This window comes from Gobio gobio, assembly GCF_949357685.1.
Source record: "Gobio gobio genome assembly, chromosome: 15".
NCBI classification, from domain to species: Eukaryota; Metazoa; Chordata; class Actinopteri; order Cypriniformes; family Gobionidae; genus Gobio; species Gobio gobio.
The window spans coordinates 16,999,972-17,020,048 of NC_137108.1; the positions used below are offsets into that span (position 1 = coordinate 16,999,972).

Genomic DNA, 20,077 nt, shown 5'->3' on the forward strand with positions numbered 1-20,077 from the left:
ATTGCTTGAAAGGTGTGTTCAATATTTTTCTTAAGGAAAAACACAAAAACAGAACAGTACAATGACAAGCTTGCTTAAGTGGGCACTTTTACATTTAGCTTTAAAACCAAATCTTCCGCCGTCATATTGTCCGCTCCTCACTTTCGTGATAAATTAAATCTGATTCTTGCTGCTGGTCTGTGCTCCGTTCAGTTTTTAATTATAGCGCCTGTTCTCTACCTGAACTAAATGATTTTTATTACTATTAGAAATCAAAACGACAGTGGGAAAGTGATGTAACCGGTGTAACACCGACTATCGCAACATGCCAAGATAACATATAGCAGCACGCGGTAAGGAACTGTTGTTTATGATATAGGCCTATCATACAGCTATATCTATAATGAAACAAAAAACATTTAAAAGTCTTGACATTATATCCGGGAGATAAGTCAGTAAATACGAGTAAAATCACAGGCTTTGCTTATCCCGTGCGAATGCGCCACACGAAATTCAGATGTGGGGAGGTCATTTCTAAATCAAACAAGGTCCCCAGATAATACTAATCCTGTGCGAATAGGGCTTTAGTTTGAGTTAATAAAGGAAAAAATACAGCAAAATTCTGGTGTTATTTTTGTGATTGTGTGGGGCATTCTACAGCCCTTCATCAAACCTTTCAACACAGAGCCCACCTTAGATTGTTTTTAATCAATGCACAAATCATAAAAAAACAGATGAAAACATTTGTGTCCTAAGGGACATTCTAACTGCATTCAAAATGCTTCATCACAGTGATTGTCAATCAATTCAGTGAGTTGTTGCCCTGCATCATAGTCTTCATCAATCAAGTGTATGAAATGAATGACCTACGATTGGTCTGTCAAGTGCGTTAAATGCATTAATAATTTTAACGTGTTATTTTTTATCGTAACTAATTAATTAATCTAATTAACGCATTAAATCATCAGCCCTAGTAAAAATCTTTATATTTTTTCTTAATATCACATACTGAGTTTCATTGTCCTCCTGGAAAAAAAGCTATTTAATGAGATGAATTAATATGCATGGCACGACAAAGTGACATGACATCAAACAAAAGTGTTTTACTATAGAGTTGATCTGAGCTAATGCACTGCAGATCCACAGAATACAAACAGAGGCAGCTGTTCCTTAAACACAGGACCCCATTAAAGTGCAAATCATGACTAGAACAAGGAGATTAAACATATAAATCTAAAAGAGAGAGAGTTTGGATTAGCTTTGTTTGTATTAAGGTGGCAAAGTGCAGAAAACATAATTGTGTTTATTGCACATCTTTGATAATGAGCCAACTAGAGCACATGTATAGGACCCAGCTCAGTCTCTTCGGTCTTGAGTTCCTGGATTCATAGTTTGAAAACCCACACCTGAGGGAATCCTGCTGGGAAACTTTTTCCAGCGGGCCACCTCTATACAGCTTAAACCTTCTAATACCCAGCTTGACATGCATGCTATCTGTGCGTGTCGACGATAATGATGTTTTCGAAAGCAGTATAGCATGTTTATGTCTAGTGGATAATAGCAGCATACTCTAGAAGAAAATTTCTGTATGTGTGTGTGTGTGTGTTTGTTGATGATAATGATACGTTCTAGAGCAGGAATTACTTTGCATGCGTGGCGTGCTGAATAAGACAGCTTAGCCTTGTTTGTTTCTTCCTGTGTTACGGGAATCATCATCGCTGCACGTCTCTCTCTGCCAAGACTCATCAAACACAGCCGCCAACATCTGTTCCTTGCAAAGTCATCACTTATGAGACTTTAACAGTCACAAGGCCAAAAGTGCTAAACAGGGCATTTGCATAGCACCCTACTGAGAGAATAACTGCAGAGAGAGATGCATATATACTTACTCATCCGAGCACTCCGAGAGAATGAAGATAATAGAATGCTAAAGGCCAGAGCTCTGTGAAGGAGACCATATTTTGCTCTTTTTAAAAAATATAAACAAAAACGCAGACCCAAAACGGCAGGGAAACAGACCAAATGTTTTAATGACTCCTCCTACTATAGAGCATTTGAGAGCAGTCAAATGCTCTATAGTAGGAACATGTCCATCCTCTAATGCCACCTGCCACCAACTAGAAATAGCAGGTAGCAAATAATCATGATTCACAGCTGTGGTGCAAGTGAAAAGCTTTTGGCTATTAAAAAATGTCCTGCCCAGTGTTGTTTTAATAGGTAATATAGACACAGGAAACTCAGCTTAAGGGTTTTTTTCTCCCTTAATGAAAATTCTGTCATCATTTAATCACCCCCATGTCATTCTAAATCCATAATTGTTTTGATAAACTTTGGAACACTAATAGAGATTTAAAAAATAGCATTGTGCATTTACGTTGTAAAATGAATCCATATAAATCAAGTGGTTTAATCCAAGTCTTCTGAAGAGACACGATCACTTTAAAATGAACATATTTATTTTAGGCTTTTATTTACATTTAAAGATTGATCAATGCACATACATAGAGCACATCTAATTTGGTAAATGGCAGCTCAAATGTGCTTGCTTGCAAAAGTGAACGGGACAACATAAGGGTCAGTAAATGATGACAGAATTTTCATTTTTGGTTGATTTCATAGGTCTTAATTAACTAAATAATGCCATTTATTATATATATAGATAAAATATTGTGTTTTGTTTGCTCCTCAGGCAGTGGCCATGTTCACAGAACTGATCCGGGAGAACTTCAGGAGCAACAAATTGAAGCAATGCTTGATTCCACCACTAGGGGAGCTGCTCTATCTCATTGCTACACAGGTAACACAATTCTTTACTTGGTGGCATTTTTCAAACTGTGTTTTATTTGTAAAAAAAACAAAAAAAACAATTGCTTTTTTAAAATTAAATTATACAATTTATTTTACTTCTAGCCAATATATAAATAATATATATGCATTTAAGATGGATACGGCTTGGAATTGCTAGCAAAAATTAGCTAGAACTCAAATAACTTCATAATTTGCAGACAGTTAATTCTGATTATTCAGTTTGGTAATGACACCTAATAAAATCATAAATGTAAAATTAATAACATTTCAGATTTTTAGGGTGTGTTCACACTTGTAGTTCAGTTCGCTTGGTTAGTTTGGTCCGGCCCTAAAAACCCCCAAAAACATTTAGTCCTTGTCCGATTAGCATTCAGATTGGTCTTTTTTTTATCACCGAACTGTAAAGACATAGGGATACGTTCACAGTCTGATTGGTCGGCTTTATGACGTATTGCCTATTTTGAGATGGAACATCCAAAACAATGCTGTGTGCTGGGATAAATGCGCTCGTTGTATGTGCGTAGCCTGCATAAATGCCTATATGATGGTATTTTGACCAGTTGATAACTCGTGAAGAGCTTATAAAATGTGTAAAGGAGTCAAAACTGCGGCAGGAATCCCTCCGTCACACACGCAAACACAAGCGAAGATCTGCTGCGAGGAGACGCGGTTCTGATGCCTGTACTGAACTGTGATGGGCAAACTCCCGACTATAACGAGAAAAACCTATCCGCTTGTTAAGTCGGTAAGGAACGCCATTTCTGGGTCCAAGCCTCAACTCGTTTCACTTGAGAATGCCATCAACGGCCGTTTATGAGTGCTATTTATTCATATTAAACATCAAATATTTAAAAAACTTAAACATTTAAAATACTTACAGTCTACACCACAGTCTCTGTGCTCACAGCATCGCAGATATTAATATTTTAACGATTTATAAAAGATGAATCACTGTCTGGCCATCTGGAATTTTGGTATGGAGAAATAGGTTATGATTATAATTTTTATTGTGGTATTACACCACATTGTGTGTGTATATTAGCACCGTTTGTTGTTTTTCTTGTGGTATGAGAGCGTTTGGACCCGGAAGCACTGCCGCGTGACGTCAGACTTAACAACCGAATATGTGTGAGAATTTTGTCCTATTTAGGGTCTCATCTTCCTTTTTTTGTTTTGTCTACATGTCTTTGGTGCGGTTCAAATAATGTATGGTCGCAACGTAGACCAGAGTTCGTTTGAAAGCGGACAGAGACCCATCTTTTCAGCGGTTTCGGATGGTACGCTTGTTTAATGCACACCAGGGTTCGGATTGCAGCGTTCACACACGTTTAAATGAACCGCACTAACAGAGCAATCGCACTAGGGTTCGTTTTAATCGAACCAAACATGCCAAGTGTAAACACGCCCTTAGAGATGCACTGAAATTTTGGCAACCGAAAATTCTTTTTCGGCCGAAACTGTTTTGGAGAGCCAAAATTATTGATCGAAACACTTACATTTAATTAGCATTTACCAATGGCGTGTCGTGGATAAGCTGAAACAGGTAAACGTCATCTGTGTGGGCACTAGGACTGGGTTGTAGGGATGTGACGGTAAGGAAATTTTCCCACCGGTTAATTGACGTGTGACAACACCGGTAATACCGGTATCACTGACTCGGCTTTTAAATCACTAATTATATCTAACCGAAAGTAACATGCACACGACCGCTCGGGCTTTCATAACACAACTGAAAACTGAACTGAAAACGCGCCAGTGCGCATGCACTGTGAATGACAGTTTGTCCGTAAATGCGTGCTCTGTGAGGCCATGGGTGCGTCTTAATCAGCTCCCTAGTTCAGTAGTCAGGGCACTGATCAGGCATTGAGTTATGTCCTGATCCGTGCCATGACTACTGAACTAGGGAGCTGATTGAGACGCATGCCATTTGAATGACAGTTTGTCCGTAAATGCGCGCTCTGTGCGGTCTTGCACATTTTACTTTCAGTTTTGAATTAGCGCCAATTCGGCTGTGGAATGCTTAAATTGTGGGTTCATTAGCTCATTATTTTTAATGAAAAACACAACAACAAAACAAATGACAAACTCCTTTAAATAGGCGCTGTTACGTTTCGCTTTGAAACCATATATTCCGCGATCATCTCAGTCAGCTCATGTGATGAATAAAATCTGATGAATGGCTCCTGCCGCTGCTGAGACTCACGTCGGATCATGCTTTATTAATCAGACACGTTCAGTTTTTATTTTTATTGTCTGTTCTCTGACTGAACTAAATTATTTTATTACTATAAAAAAAATCAAAACGACGGTGGGGCGGGGCCACGGTGGGCAAGTGATGTAACCGGGGTTGAGTCTGAACACCGGTAACACCGGCAACACTGACTATCGTAGCAAGGCTACTGGGTTGACAATATTGTTTTCTCATTTTTAATTAGTCTTTATTCATAATTTTGATTAAGCGAGTTCTTTTTTCTGTTTTCAGTTGATGCACAAACAAAACTTCACTAAACATTTGTAGAACGCTTGACATCCATTAATCGTAATAAGTCTCATGTATCATGGTCATGATCCCTATACACAGAGTATGTGCGATCGCGAATCAAAAGCAAACACAAGCTCCCTGATTTGCGCACATTAATCGCTCAGTCATAGTTTCACCTGCGGAAAGACTTCAATAAAACAACTTCAGAACAGTCACTTAACATTGCATTTACTTCAGGAAAATTTTCCAATGTTCACAGTTTGTTAGTTAGTCATAAAAAACATTAGATATGGGCTTATTTACTAATGTACTTAGGCTACTTATTATATTTTTTATAATAAGGCAGGTGTTTATGAACACTACCTAATGTGCAAGTTATACTTCAGTTTTTACAATAGCCTGTCTCCCAGTATCAAAGCTATCTTAGGCTGTGTTGTTTATCCTCTTAGCTCTGGTCTCTGTTTGCACTTTGAATATTGAGAGAGTACTTTGATTATGGTTGCACTTATTGTTCGCACTTAATAAGACTAAGAAAAGACTAAGATTTATACTGTTTTTATTTCTATATGTTCAATTTGTGGAAAGGAGTTGAATTAGGAGGTCACACACAGCCTCAATCAGAAGTTCTGGAAGCTCATAATTCATGTACAGTAAGGTCTGAAGAGACTTGTGTGAAATCATACAGGAGAGAAGATAAGCCAGTCAGTTGAGTATGTTGTCTTACAATGCATATGATAATTGATACTCAGAAAGTAGAACTGAAATGACATTCATTACAGAATGATGAGTTAAAACATTTCAAATGCACCTGCAGACTATTTTTCCAATCACAAATTTTGTCATTGAGGATTTCTTAAAAATGCTGTGCAAAAATCTTCTCTCCTTCTCGTGAACCCAATCTCATGTCTTATCTCGTGAGCTAAGTGTCTCGTCACACCCCTAATTGTTAGTGTTTTGATAATTAAATACATTTGATTAATTGATTATGTGATTGATTAAACATTGATCAGTGAACATAAACAGACGGTTCTTTTCAAACTGTAACTCTGCTGTTCTGGCTCCCCTGACACTTATTTCCATCATAACAAATAAAAACTTAGTGATGGCAATGACAGAAGTATTTAGGACTGTTATAATTTTTTTTATAAATAAGTACTTTTTAAATAAGTAAACATAACTAAAAAAATTTTTTTAATATTTTTAACCTTCCCTAATGAATGTATATAAAAAAGTAAAAACCCAAAGTTTCAAGCTATTATAATCTCTTATTAAAAAGGGTCCCGTTTACATTTTCAACTTTCTTTAGTGTTGGTTTTTGAGCATGAAAAATAACCACTCCAAAGGGAGGTATTCTCTCTATCAGTAAGCACTCTTTCGCCTCGATTTGTAGTTTTGAGGTTTTTTTCTGGGAACGTACATGTCACAATATGGTTGAGTATTGTGTTATGGTATATGGGGCGTGACATTTCCGAAACATGCTCAAAGCTGTTGACCAATCACAACACACTGGTCCAGCTGACTAATCAAAATGCACTCCGCTTTTTGGAAAGAGGGTAGAGACTGGAAATAAACAGAATGTTACTGGCGACTGGGAAGAGAGGTGCTGCAACAATGTAAAATATGTGAAAAATAATGTTTTTTGAACAATCATACATGAAAACCTATTTGTAGTAGGTCCCCTTTAAAACTACGATTTGATATACAGTGAGGAAAATAAGTATTTGAACACCCTGCTATTTTGCAAGTTCTCCCACTTAGAAATCATGGAGGGGTCTAAAATTGTCATCGTAGGTGCATGTCCACTGTGAGAGACATAATCTAAAAATGTATGTATGTATGTATGACACAATGTATGATTTTTTTAAACTATTTATTTGTATGATACAGCTGCAAATAAGTATTTGAACACCTGTCTATCAGCTAGAATTCTGACCCTCAAAGACCTGTTAGTCTGCCTTTAAAATGTCCACCTCCATTCCATTTATTATCCTAAATTAGATGCACCTTTTTGAGGTCGTTAGCTGCATAAAGACACCTGTCCACCCCATACAATCAGTAAGAATCCAACTACTAACATGGCCAAGACCAAAGAGCTGTCCAAAGACACTAGAGACAAAATTGTACACCTCAACAAGGCTGGAAAGGGCGATGGGGAAATTGCCAAGCAGCTTGGTGAAAAAAGGTCCACTGTTGGAGCAATCATTAGAAAATGGAAGAAGCTAAACATGACTGTCAATCTCCCTCGGACTGGGGCTCCATGCAAGATCTCACCTCGTGGGATCTCAATAATCCTAAGAAAGGTGAGAAATCAGCCCAGAACTACACGGGAGGAGCTGGTCAATGACCTGAAAAGAGCTGGGACCACCGTTTCCAAGGTTACTGTTGGTAATACACTAAGATGTCATGGTTTGAAATCATGCATGGCACGGAAGGTTCCTCTGCTTAAACCAGCACATGTCCAGGCCCGTCTTAAGTTTGCCAACGACCATTTGGATGATCCAGAGGAGTCATGGGAGAAAGTCATCAGATGAGACCAAAATATAACTTTTTGGTCATAATTCCACTAAACGTGTTTGGAGGAAGAAAAATTATGAGTACCATCCCAAGAACACCATCCCTACTGTGAAGCATGGGGGTGGTAGCATCATACTTTGGGGGTGTTTTTCTGCACATGGGACAGGGCGACTGCACTGTATTAAGGAGAGGATGACCGGAAACCTGACTGATCTAGAGAAGATCTGTGTGGAGGAGTGGGCCAAAATCCCTCCTGCAGTGTGTGCAAACCTGGTGAAAAACTACAGGAAACGTTTGACCTCTGTAATTGCAAACAAAGGCTACTGTACCAAATATTAACATTGATTTTCTCAGGTGTTCAAATACTTATTTGCAGCTGTATCATGAAAATAAATAGTAAAAAAATCATACATTGTTGTTTCTGGATTTTTTTTTTTTTTTAGATTATGTCTCTCACAGTGGACATGCACCTACGATGACAATTTCAGGCCCCTCCATAATTTTTAAGTGGGAGAACTTGCAAAATAGCAGGGTGTTCAAATACTTATTTTCCTCACACTATATATATATATATATACACACATACATACAAAACACATACCGTTTTTTTTTTTTTTTAATTATCCTAGGTGACAGAAAAGTTCCTTTAATTAATGAATCATCTATAATTCACATATCATATCAATATTCACATGGGTCCAACTGGTGACTGTCTATTATATTGAAGTAATTATTGATTAGTGCACAACTTCCACTTTGACTTCTACGGGGACAAGCCACTGGATTGCGATCCTTCTGTTCAATGGCCTGAAATTTCATACAGCTCCGTTTGCTTCTCATAAATGTCTTACAGGCAATATTTGTCCTCTGAGTATTCCATGACATTTAAAAAGCTCCCTTATGAGGAGAGTTTCACACAACCTCTCAGACCTCATTAACCTCAACATGAGAACCACCTCATAACCGATGCAGTCTGGTGCATCATATGTAACCTTTGACAGAATTTTAGTACTGTAAAGAAGATCACTGCTGAAAATTATTTGCATTTGCCTATGTTACCTCTAGTATTTGCCATGGTAACACAGCATTTGCCTGCTATAACACAATGCTTTGGTGAAAGTCAGAGTTGGGGGATTTTTAGCATCGCACATTTTCAGCAAGCCTGTGAATGAGGTCTAAAGGTGTAATGAAGCACAGCCTCTGGAGTCCATAAACGGCTCATCACAGCATCATTTTACCTCATTACAACTAGTGTGATGAGATGGCCTGTTTCCCCCTTTTCACCAAAAATTTTCCTGTGTTGTAGACATCTGGTCATCCTAATCTGATTGCGGTATTGATCGCTGTAAGGGACCCGAGGTTAGCTGATAACATGCTTTGTTGGGCTTATATAAGTGTGTATCTCCTGTACGGTTGTGTTTTTCAGGGTCATGCAGTACAACAGCACACACAGCTTTTATTGATCATATTAGCTCTGAGCCCAGGGGGAGGGGGAGGGACGCTGTGGCCTTGATTGGCTTAATCTAATGACTTTTCTCTACTCCTCAGTTCTAGTGTAATGCGAGCAATTGGTGTGTTGGCACTATGAATTTCAATAGCAGTCCAGGTGAAAAACTATGGCTGTGCTCTCTAAGACATAACAAATGGGAGTGATACTAGATAAGCCACAGAAGCATACACACGCTCGCATACTATTTCAGTGTTCTTCAGTAAAACACTGTAATGTATTTGTTCTTTAACATTAATAAATTCGGACTTAGTTTCAAACATGTTGCTGTATAGTCAAAAACAAATGAACCACAATAAAACATGATTCTAGACTGTTTCTTATAACTCGTTTTTCTGAGGTATTTTTTCAATTACTGTTGACCAACTTGTCCTAAGGAGGATGGGCAAACAATTTATCATCAAATTACAGTTAAATATACAATGTATATCTTGTAAACAGTTAAAATGGTCAGTAGAGCATTGATTTGGCTATTTCTCAGCATGCATACAAGTTTGCTCTTCTGAGATTATATTGATGTATTTGGCATGTGTTACTTCTTACTCCATTCACAAGCACAAATAAGCAAGTGCCGTCATTTATTTGTGGACTTCAACTTTATACCTGCCAAAATTTTGATTAATGTAATGCTCGAGATATGTTTTGGAGCAAAACAACTTTTACTTGTTTGAAATTATATCAGGTGTAAGGGTGGGCAATATGACCAAAATCTTTTTAAAAACTTTTTTTTCACGATAAAGATACATCACAATATAGTTATTTTTATTTGTTGTTTTTAAAATAAGTAAATTACTAAACGATAAGAATAATACAATAGAACAAAGATGCAAATAACATAAAATGGACAAAAGTAAAACACTGCTTCACTGTATGAATTAAATATAAATTGATTCTTATTAAGTGTACAAAAGTTCAGAGCAGTGAGTATTTGTTGTTTGATTAAAAGGGTACTTCATTGCTGGGAATTTATGGGTCATTTATGTAGTAGAAACGTGAAATTATTTTTGAATGTGGTGCCTTCTGGACTGAGAAAAGACAGAAAATGTATTTTTGTCTCATGTGGATGAAAGACAACTCCCAGAATGCACTTGCTTTGCTGCCCTATGAGGCCACTCCATACACCGCCGTTTCGATCTTCATAATAATACAATAATTTTGTTCAGTTAGAGAATAAACACTACAATTAAAAACTGAACGTGTCTTTTCAATAATGTGCGAGTGAGCCGTATGAAAGTCACGGGACAAACGCAGCAGGAGTCAGATTTCATTCAGCTCGAGAGCGAAGTAAGAGCTGAGGTAAGCGCAGCTGTCATTCTCAGCGCATGTCCAGTCTGGCGCATTTTCAGATCGCATATGGAAGTTAAACTTTCATATGAGTTCATTGAAAAGTTGAAACACTCACTTTGCTCTGCCCCGCTCCGTTATTAATGCCCGATCCGAGTGGCCGTGCGCATTTACATTCTGTGAGTGAGATCCCTCCGCTGTGGGCAGGTTGATAACATGCGTAACTAGCTCCGTCTACTGGCTGTAGTTTTTAGCCTCTGGCCAAAAAATCCTTTTTTTGGGGATTTTTTCCAGAAATAAAATGCACAATTCTCTCATTTCAGGGGGATATGAGGAGGGAAAGTACCATAATTTGTATGTACTACCGGGTTTCTACTGATACAAAGCTTAATGCTAAATCTCTGAAGTAACCTTTAGGCTGCTGTCACTTGAAGACCCAATGTACAGATCGAATGTACTGACACACGACCTGTTTTTTACACAACTGTTTACGTCCACTTAAGACAGCGACTGTGTTTATGTGAATCCTCCACACGATGGGCTTTTTGACATAATTGTTTATGTGAATCCTCCACACGATGGGCTTTTTGACATAATTGTGTGTATTTCTCCATTCAAAAGCAAAAGAGAACCAAATTTGTCTGAGAGGTGGCTTTTTAATGCGTTATTGCGCTTTATAATTCTTTTAACATCATGTACATCATGCTCTTTATTTTGTCTTTCGTGCGTTTATCTTTATCACTCTAAAGTGTCAACTTTAGTACTGTGTTATGCGCAGAGGCGGACAGTACTTAAGTATTTTTACTTTCCAAGTAATTTTATTTACTAAGTATATGTACTAATTTAGTATTTTTTACTAATTATATGTACTTTATCAATGTTCTTCTTTGGAAAACTTTTACTTCACAACCTTCCAAAACATAATATTGTACTTTTTACTGCACTATGTTTCATATTGAATATCATTTAATACTTAATTACATAAAATATTTAGTATTGTATACTTTTACTCAAGTAAAAGTAATTACATTTTTACTTGAGTACAAGTAAGAAAGTACTATATTTTTAATGTAATTAAGTATTCAAGGTAAAAAAAAAACAACAACTTTTATTTATGAAATGTAGTGCAGTAAAACATATATGACATTATAAATTATGCTTTGGAATGTAATGAATTAAAAGTTTTCCAAAGAAAAACACTGATAAAATATATACTTGAAAAAGTACTTGAGGAGAAATACTTAAGTATGGAGAATACATAAGTACTGTCCGCCTCTGGTTATGCGGGTGTATTTACTTGCCAGATTATAAAAGGTATAGCAAAATCTTTAACAATCTTTTTTGTCTTATTTAAAGGGCGCGTAAGTAATATGCGTCTATAGGCGGGTACACTCTGCTTATTACTCACACAGCGGACCAAATATTAAAAATAAAAGGATTACAATGTAAAAGACTATTATTGTATACATTAAGAAAAAAATGCCTACATGTCATAATGGATAGTCATTGCATGTATCAGAATTACCTCAGAGACACCATCAGAATGACGAATGAAAGTGGCTACTTATTTAACCAATCGTGGCAATACACACATGTATTAAAAATATTCCGCCATGTAAATAGCGAATCCGCCATGGTGCAAGTGCAACTGGCTTTTAAAGGGAATAGGAGATGAGACTCTGATTGGTTTATTGCAAGTAATGCCCAAAACACACTCATTATTCATTAAGTTAAAAGGGTCAACCCTTTTTAGACCATGCCCCTGGTCGTTAAACTAGCAAAAGTGGATTTGGACACGCCACAATATATATATCTTCATACTTCCCAGTCCTAATAAGGAGGTATAACTACAGCAAATTATGGCCTATATTTGAACAGGGGTTTTAGTGTGGTACACATTTTAATATATAAATGAAAGAAAATGTGTCTCTCGCAGTTCACAACTCATCCTACGTCATATGTTGCATCAGTTACGCTTTTTCCATAAATTGAATACTGAAGGCGGTCTGGCTGAAGCTAGATATTTTACAAGATAACATTTTTAAATATGGATATTTTACTTACATAAACGCATCGCCTCACTTCAGAAGGCCTTTATTAACCTCCCGAAGACATGTGGATTACTTTTATAATGCACCTTGTTGGGCATCAAATTTTGGGCTCCCATTCACTGCCGTTTATAATGCTTTGATTAGCCAGGACATTTTTTAATGTAACTCCGATTGAATTCTTCTGAAAGATCCTTAAGGTTTATTTGCTTGTCAGTCATCACATTCAGTTATGAATTACATGGATGACGGAAATTATAGTCTATATTTTCAGTTCAAAATGGTGAAAGAAATTATACAAAAAACGTGAGTATTTTACATCAATTGGCATTGCTGCCAGTTGTTTAACATTTCTGTCATCAAACTGTAATATTACATGCTTAGCTACTTTCATCTTACTTTCTAATCTATCACTGCTAAAACTGAAGCTTTGTGCTGTAATGTTCAGCTTCTATAAAGAGTGAAGCCCGCCTTTTTCTTAGATTGGCCGTGTGTCAATCATTTTGACATCTTACACCTCTTGGGCAGACCAGGCTAAAAATGTGACTTTAAAACCGTTTTTTATCCTGATAACAAAAGAATCGGTGCATAATGGAGTGCAGCAGAGCAGCATCAAGAATTTCAAATATGGTGGTTATTGCCTTAACTGATTGGATATTTTATTGTCTAATGCAATAAAATGTATACATCATACAGGTTTGGCTTATACAATAATAATAATAATTTATATTTTTATGAAACTGACACATAATTTATCAGAAGTCAGGGTTAATCATCTCAGTAACCTGCAGTGTACATAAAGAGGCCAGTGAGTTGGTGCTATTTTTCATGGAATGATTCCTGCCTCCAGATTTATTGTATCAGCCACTGGAGGGTAGAGTTTCCCCCCTTTTCTGCTGCTATCCCATGACAATCAATTTTAATGTCCGTGGAAAAAGTTGGAAAAGTTCTCTGTACTTAATGGCCATCAGTTTGATGCATGAGATCCTTCCAGATTTAAAGGGTGTAAAATCCTATTGATGATAGAAGTGCTAAATTGACCAAAAGGTTTTAGTGCACAAACTTCAGCAAAATACCTGGTATTATAAATGCAGCATTGAGTTTATTTAAATATAAACGCAATGTTTTTATATAAATATAGTTTAAAATGCAAAAAAAAAAAAAAACAATCTTTAAAAGAAAAAAAATATTGACGTTTGTAGATTTAATCTGGTTTGGAGAATACTAAATTAACTCTTTGAAAGTTTTACTTTCTGACTCATATTAATTTCAACCACTTACGATTTACTACTTTGCACATTTTAATAATGTTCAGTTAATTTATGTGAAAGTGATTTGTTTTGAACTATAAAGCTGTTTACATGAATTACATTTTTTACTTAGTTAAGTGAGGATTTTCTAGGCCAATTTGTCATAGTAAAATTTATACCGTATAAAATGTTATCATCAGTTTTTTTTTTTCTTTCAAATGTATAACCGCCTACTGCACACTGCATAATGCAGCTACACATAAACAGAAATCCAAATCAGGCCTTGACTTGTACGAAGGTCTTGCTCACGAGCTGCTGTTGATGTCGACGATCAGTCTCAGCGCTGTGCTGAACGCAAGCATTAGAAGTTAAATGAGAGCAGGATGTTGCTTCGCAGCGTTCTCCACTTCTCCCTCTAATTGACATGATCGTTGCTTATCACTGGAGCTGTGTTTCCTGTACCTGCCTCAGCCTGGCGTCTTATTTACTGTCGCAGGACTTTATTTATTTAGCCTCATTATGATGGTGGCTGCATTTTATTGCTTTTAATTGTTCCCCCAATGAGTCTCTGTAATAGTTCTCTTTCTCGCTCTCACACACACACATACTCTCTTTCCTTCCCCTGCAGGAAGAGAAGAAAGAGCGCCCAGGAGGATTGTGGGTCGTTCCTGCTGCCGCCTACACCGTGTTAATGAGGTGCCTTCGGGAAGGGGTAAGACTGCTACACTGTCCTCACAGTGTGTGTGTAAGTGCGCGCACTAGTGTGTGCGTGAATATGTGCGCATGGGGGCGGGGGGATCTGTCTGATAACGAACCTCCCCCAGCCCTTATAGGCATTATTCGCATGCCGCGAGTCAAGGGCGCTCAACGCGTTCGTTCGTCAGTCAGTCCTGTCACAAAAACACTCACTCACCTGCAGCAGAAATGCTCACATAACCGCACCTCCGGTCGTCTCAGTAGCAATTAACCACGCTGGCCTGCATTGTTTAAGAATGGAACCATCTGCATGGAGACTGACATCAAACTGATCATCTCCAGTCTGAACAGACTGTGTTTATTGTGAGTGCTGAAAGCTTCTCTTCCACAGGGGACCGAACACCATACAGACTCCCTCATTATTCCTTTATTAGCAGTGGAAGATCTGCCATTAAGACGACAGTTTAGGTGTTACAGCTTGTGTTGCCGACAACCCCTGGTCTGCAGCATTGAAATAAAGTATAATTTGGGTGTGATAAAAAAAAAAAAAAAACTTTATCTAGCTGTTCTGTGGCTGCGCTTCTTCAGCTACTGTTGTTTTCTGGCTGGTCAGCTGCCAACATTTGGCAAAAGTTGTGCCCTCTAGTGAATGTGCCCAATTTTAGCCCTCTGCTCCAACCTGCTTATGCAGCATTTGAGTTTTTTTTTTTTTTTTTTTTTTTGTCTCATCACTTTTTGGTTAAATTTAGATTCTCAGCTGCTTGAAGTAGTTCTTCCTGGAGTTCATCTCATTCCATTGAACGTTCAAGGTCGTTTTCAAATTTGTGTTTCAGAGCTGATGGCCTGCAATGATCAACAGCTGCTGTCTGTTTTACTTTCATTAATTAAAAACACCTTGTGTTTATTGATGCATCAGCAACTTTCTAAACTTCAGAAGCAGTTCTTAGCTGATATCACCGTTGTTTCTGCTTCAGACAATTCATGCAAATTGCATGCAAAAACATTTGTTGGTCAAAATGACAAGCAACAATGACTGGCTTTACACAATAGCTGTTTTTTGGCCAATTCACACCGCAGCAACAGATGGCAAGGTCACTTTATTTTGTCGGATCTGTGCGTTACCCCTGTCGGAGTCTGTTGGTGTCTGTCGTAGCTTGTTTTCGCCGATTGAACATGATGAATTGACTGAAATGTCTGATACGTGCTGTAATCTGGTGACTGTCATTGTTGGTCTGCGTCTGTCGGTGCAGTGTCTGCCATTAGTATTAGTTAAGACCGCAAAAAAAACTATACAAAAATATGAAAAAAGTGTGTATATGTATGTGTGTGTTTCAGACCTCATGCACGAATGCTCTTCTGTAATACCCAACTCAAATAAATCAAATAAATATAAAATTGTTTTAAAAAATATATATTTCTAATAGACTATTTGTACGTTTCGATTTTTGATATACAGAGTGTAAAGATATGGCTAAATGTATTTAGACACCTAATCCACACCTGAAAATCTTTGCATTATATTACAAAATATCAATAACCAACAAACATATAGTTAACTGAAACGTGGCATGCTTTTCAAGCAAAAAACAAAAATGTATTCATTTTAGACATAGTAATTGTTAAAAATTATTTGGACACTTTATGCATCACTTTATGGACCATTTTTATAGTTAATGTGATGAACTGTGAAAAGCTCTAGAATCATTTGTTTGTAGATGCTACTTCGATATTTTGTATCTAATGCAACATCATTCAGAGATTTAAGCATGTCCAAATACATTTACGTCCCCTGCATGCAATCAATTGTATCTCAAAGGTCGACAAAACGGTTTTAATATAATATTATACGATAATATAATATATAATATGAAATTTTCCATTTATCGGCTGTCAAACATAACAAGAAAATAGTTATCTGCGTCAATCAGAATGTCAATATCAGAGTAACCCCTAACAAACTCTGTTGAACATTTAAGCAGAGAAACAGAAGGTGCGTCTTAATTTCATGTACTTGCCGTTTTGTAGTATAAATGGTGCGAGTAGTGTGTTCATACTGAAAATTCCGAAAAGTGCCCCTTTAAATATCGGAAAGATTCACTTATTTAACCAAAAAAAAAAACGGTGTGAAATGTTGGACATTTCACAAACTCAACTTTAATTACGTAGCGGAGAGGGAATGACAAAATAACCGTATAAAATTCATATATGGTTGAGTACATAGCAGAGATGGGCACCCGAGTTGGTGCGCATTTTATGAGACTTCAGACTTGACTCGAGACTCGACCTGAAATTACTTCAGACTCGAAAAAAAAAAAAAAAATTCATGAATATTTTAAAAACAACTCAAGTCTTTAATCCTTATCTATCGTAAATGGGAAAAATAGCTTTATTTGAATGTTATTATATCTGCTTCACATGTACAGTATGTGACATGGTAGATCGGACCCTTGTCATAGAATTTGATTACGGATGTCCGTGTTTTGCACGTAAACTCCGATATGTCATAAGAGTCCCATGAAACATGACAGGATCAATCATGCCATATGTTCTCACATTTGGATGTATACCATGTCAGATCGGCTAGATGCAAAGAATGTGTGGGAAACAATTAAAGAATGTCATATCCACAAAGGTAGTGACAATGAGCACGTTTACATGCACACCAGTAAGCTGATAACTCACAAATATCAACTTATTGAAATAACCAGTTTTCCCAGTTTACATGCAAACCAGTAAACTGACAACGCAAGTAAACCGTGTTTACATGACTTTATTAATAAACCTGATTATTTCCTTGTAGTGACGTCAAAAATAATAATTTTCGTATCTTACTCCGAGTATTCCATATGTTATGTCAGTTGTGATGTTAAATAAAGCTTACAACGTGTCAGCGGGAAACTTACGGCTCATATATTACTCTCTCATGCAGTTACAGATGCAGCGTTTTGACTGAACCACTTCTACTGCACGAGAGATGAGAAGAGAACACATTTTTACAATTTTCTGGGTCTTTAAAGAGTCTGCTTTTGTGATATATTTCCTTCTTTCTTTCATGCAAAACACTCGCTCTGTCTAGATGTGTTTAAATCTGCTCCAAGTATGCGTTTCTGTCACATATCACACATGCGCAGAAAGCAGGTTAATGCGTTTACATGCCGCACGAAATGGGGGTAAGAGGCAAAAAACTACCTGTTCCAACCGGTTTATTCTTAAACCGTTTATGACCTTACCCCAATAAAAGAAAACGGGTTACCGCGTTTACATGACCATGTTCCTTGTCGGCTTTTTAAGCCTAATCGGCTTAATAACGTGCATGTAAACGCACTCATTAACTCACACAGCTCACTGTTTTACTGTGGTGCAGCGGTCTCTTTTGGATTGCTAGCCTATTAAAACATGAATAAAATCTAACCTTTAAACCTAGCACTACGTTTTACTTTTATAAATGTTTTAGCAGCTTTTCTACGAGAGAGGGATAGAAAGATGTTAATCCATTTATTACTTAAAGCGCATATTTTAACATATCACAATCAGCATGCGTACAGTTTTCTATTGACTAGAAACAACTAGAAACGTTCGGAGGTTTGATATTTTCTGATAATGTCTGTCGTCAATAACAATGCTGTATAACAAACGTTACTGACGCCATCTTGTGTCCATTCAGCAACTAATGAATTATAACATAACAACAGGCTGGATGTATCCCTTACATCTTGGGACCTTTATTACAAACAAAACAGATGATAGAAAGGTCATATTTTTTCTAAATCCCCAACCCCCCAAATTTTGGAATATGAGATTTTGTTTTTTGTAAGACATAAAATAACTTGAGACTCGACTCCAGACTTGTCTCAGACTCCAGATGAAAGACTTGTGAACATCTCTGGTACATAGCGCATAAGTACATAGTGTATATAAGTCTAAGTGTATAGTATGTAATTTGGGACACAACTAGAGAGAAAAGAAGCCCGGGAGAGAAAGAAAAATGCACCTCTATTCTAGGATACAAAGCGTATAAGCAAGTCTAGTTTTTCGCAGTAATAAGCTCAGTAATCAGAGAGAGAGCTGGCCCTCCAGCACTGCTACTCCCTCTCTCTCTATCCCTCTCTCTTTTTCTTCCCAGCAGCACTGCCACCAGGCTGTGCAGTTGATCACTCTCTCTAAAGCAGGTCTAGACTGACAGCGACACGATTGGAGCCGAGGCAACAGCCAGAAGCCGGTGTGACTTCCCGACGCTGCCTTGCTAATTACACCCCGCAAACATTAACGCCACATCTTTTGGAAAGCCATGAAAGAAGCTGGGGTTAATTCAATTCAGCCAATTCCCCAACATTAGCGTTGTGCGAGTACGGTAATAAATCCGTGTGTGAGGCTGATGTAGGCAGTAATTGTAATGCCTCGCTGTGCTGACCTGTTTGAGAACCTCTGCTGATTCAGAGAGAGCTGAGCTCAGGAAACAAGACATCAGAGAGCGAGAGGAAGGGATAGGGAATTAGAGGGAGAGAAGGAGAAAAAAGGCCAGGAGGTGATGATGGGAGAAGGTTGGGTGAGGGTAAGAAGTGCATAACACACACAGAGAAGATGAGAGTAACAGAGCTAGCCAGAGAATATTGTGTGCTCAATCGAGAGTGAGAGTGCTCTTAATTCAGAAAGACAGCCAGAGCAGCATGCAGACAGGTTTTCAGGTCAGACTGCAGCTGGAAGAGCCGTGCGCGATTGTGTGTGTGTGTGCGCACGCGATTCCGTGTGCATGGATGATGAAAGGGTTGTGCTCACTGTAAGTGGCGTGTAGCAGAGCCTTGGGCTGCAACTGGGCATCACACTACTCTTCCATTAAATATTTATTACGCACACACACACACGCACACATACTGTGCATATTCCATCCCCTCCCTATTAGCTCTGCCTGTAGTGGCTCTCTATAGAGCGCACTGACCCTTCTATGACTCTGGATATCTATGATGCAGTTTATATCAATGTGTTTTTGCCTCTGATCTCCGTCGCTCCGTAATCAAACGCACTCAATGGCTCAACGCGCGCTCCCTATTCGCGTTTAGCAAAGACGCTATTCTGAATCGGTCACGAACAGCCATTCAATATGCATCACCCTGGGGACCATCATCATGGAGCGCATGTTGATCGTGAAGGTAACTTTGTTACCGAAGGCTATCGATGTGCTATAGATCAGTGGTTCTCAACTGGTTTTGCCATGGGACCCACATTTTCCCCATAGTCATTAAGCCGCGACCCCAAAAAGTACCATCCCACTTTACTTAACATACACATCAATTCTAAAAGTATCATTAACACTGTATAAGGTAAGGCTATAGAATAGCAGTCCCAAACTAGTTTTTCATGATACAATAAAGTTGGTATGAGCCACCATCATCAAAAATATAGAAAATAGCTTATGATTAGCTACAGTTACTACGGTAAATACACAATACTAACATGAACCGTTAATAAGACATGGACACTGATCCTGATGAACAGAATGAACACCTGCATG

The 20,077-nt window shown here is 37.8% G+C and overlaps 1 protein-coding gene across 1 annotated transcript in view; it reads left to right on the forward strand.

Annotated features, from left to right (window-relative positions):
- Positions 1-20,077, forward strand: part of ulk4 (unc-51 like kinase 4) — a 264,458-nt gene that overhangs the window by 36,653 nt on the left and 207,728 nt on the right. The window contains exons 17-18 of the mRNA XM_079837455.1: positions 2,669-2,776; positions 14,501-14,584. Coding sequence (XP_079693581.1) covers positions 2,669-2,776; positions 14,501-14,584 — 192 coding nt within the window. The remainder of the gene's footprint in view (positions 1-2,668; positions 2,777-14,500; positions 14,585-20,077) is intronic.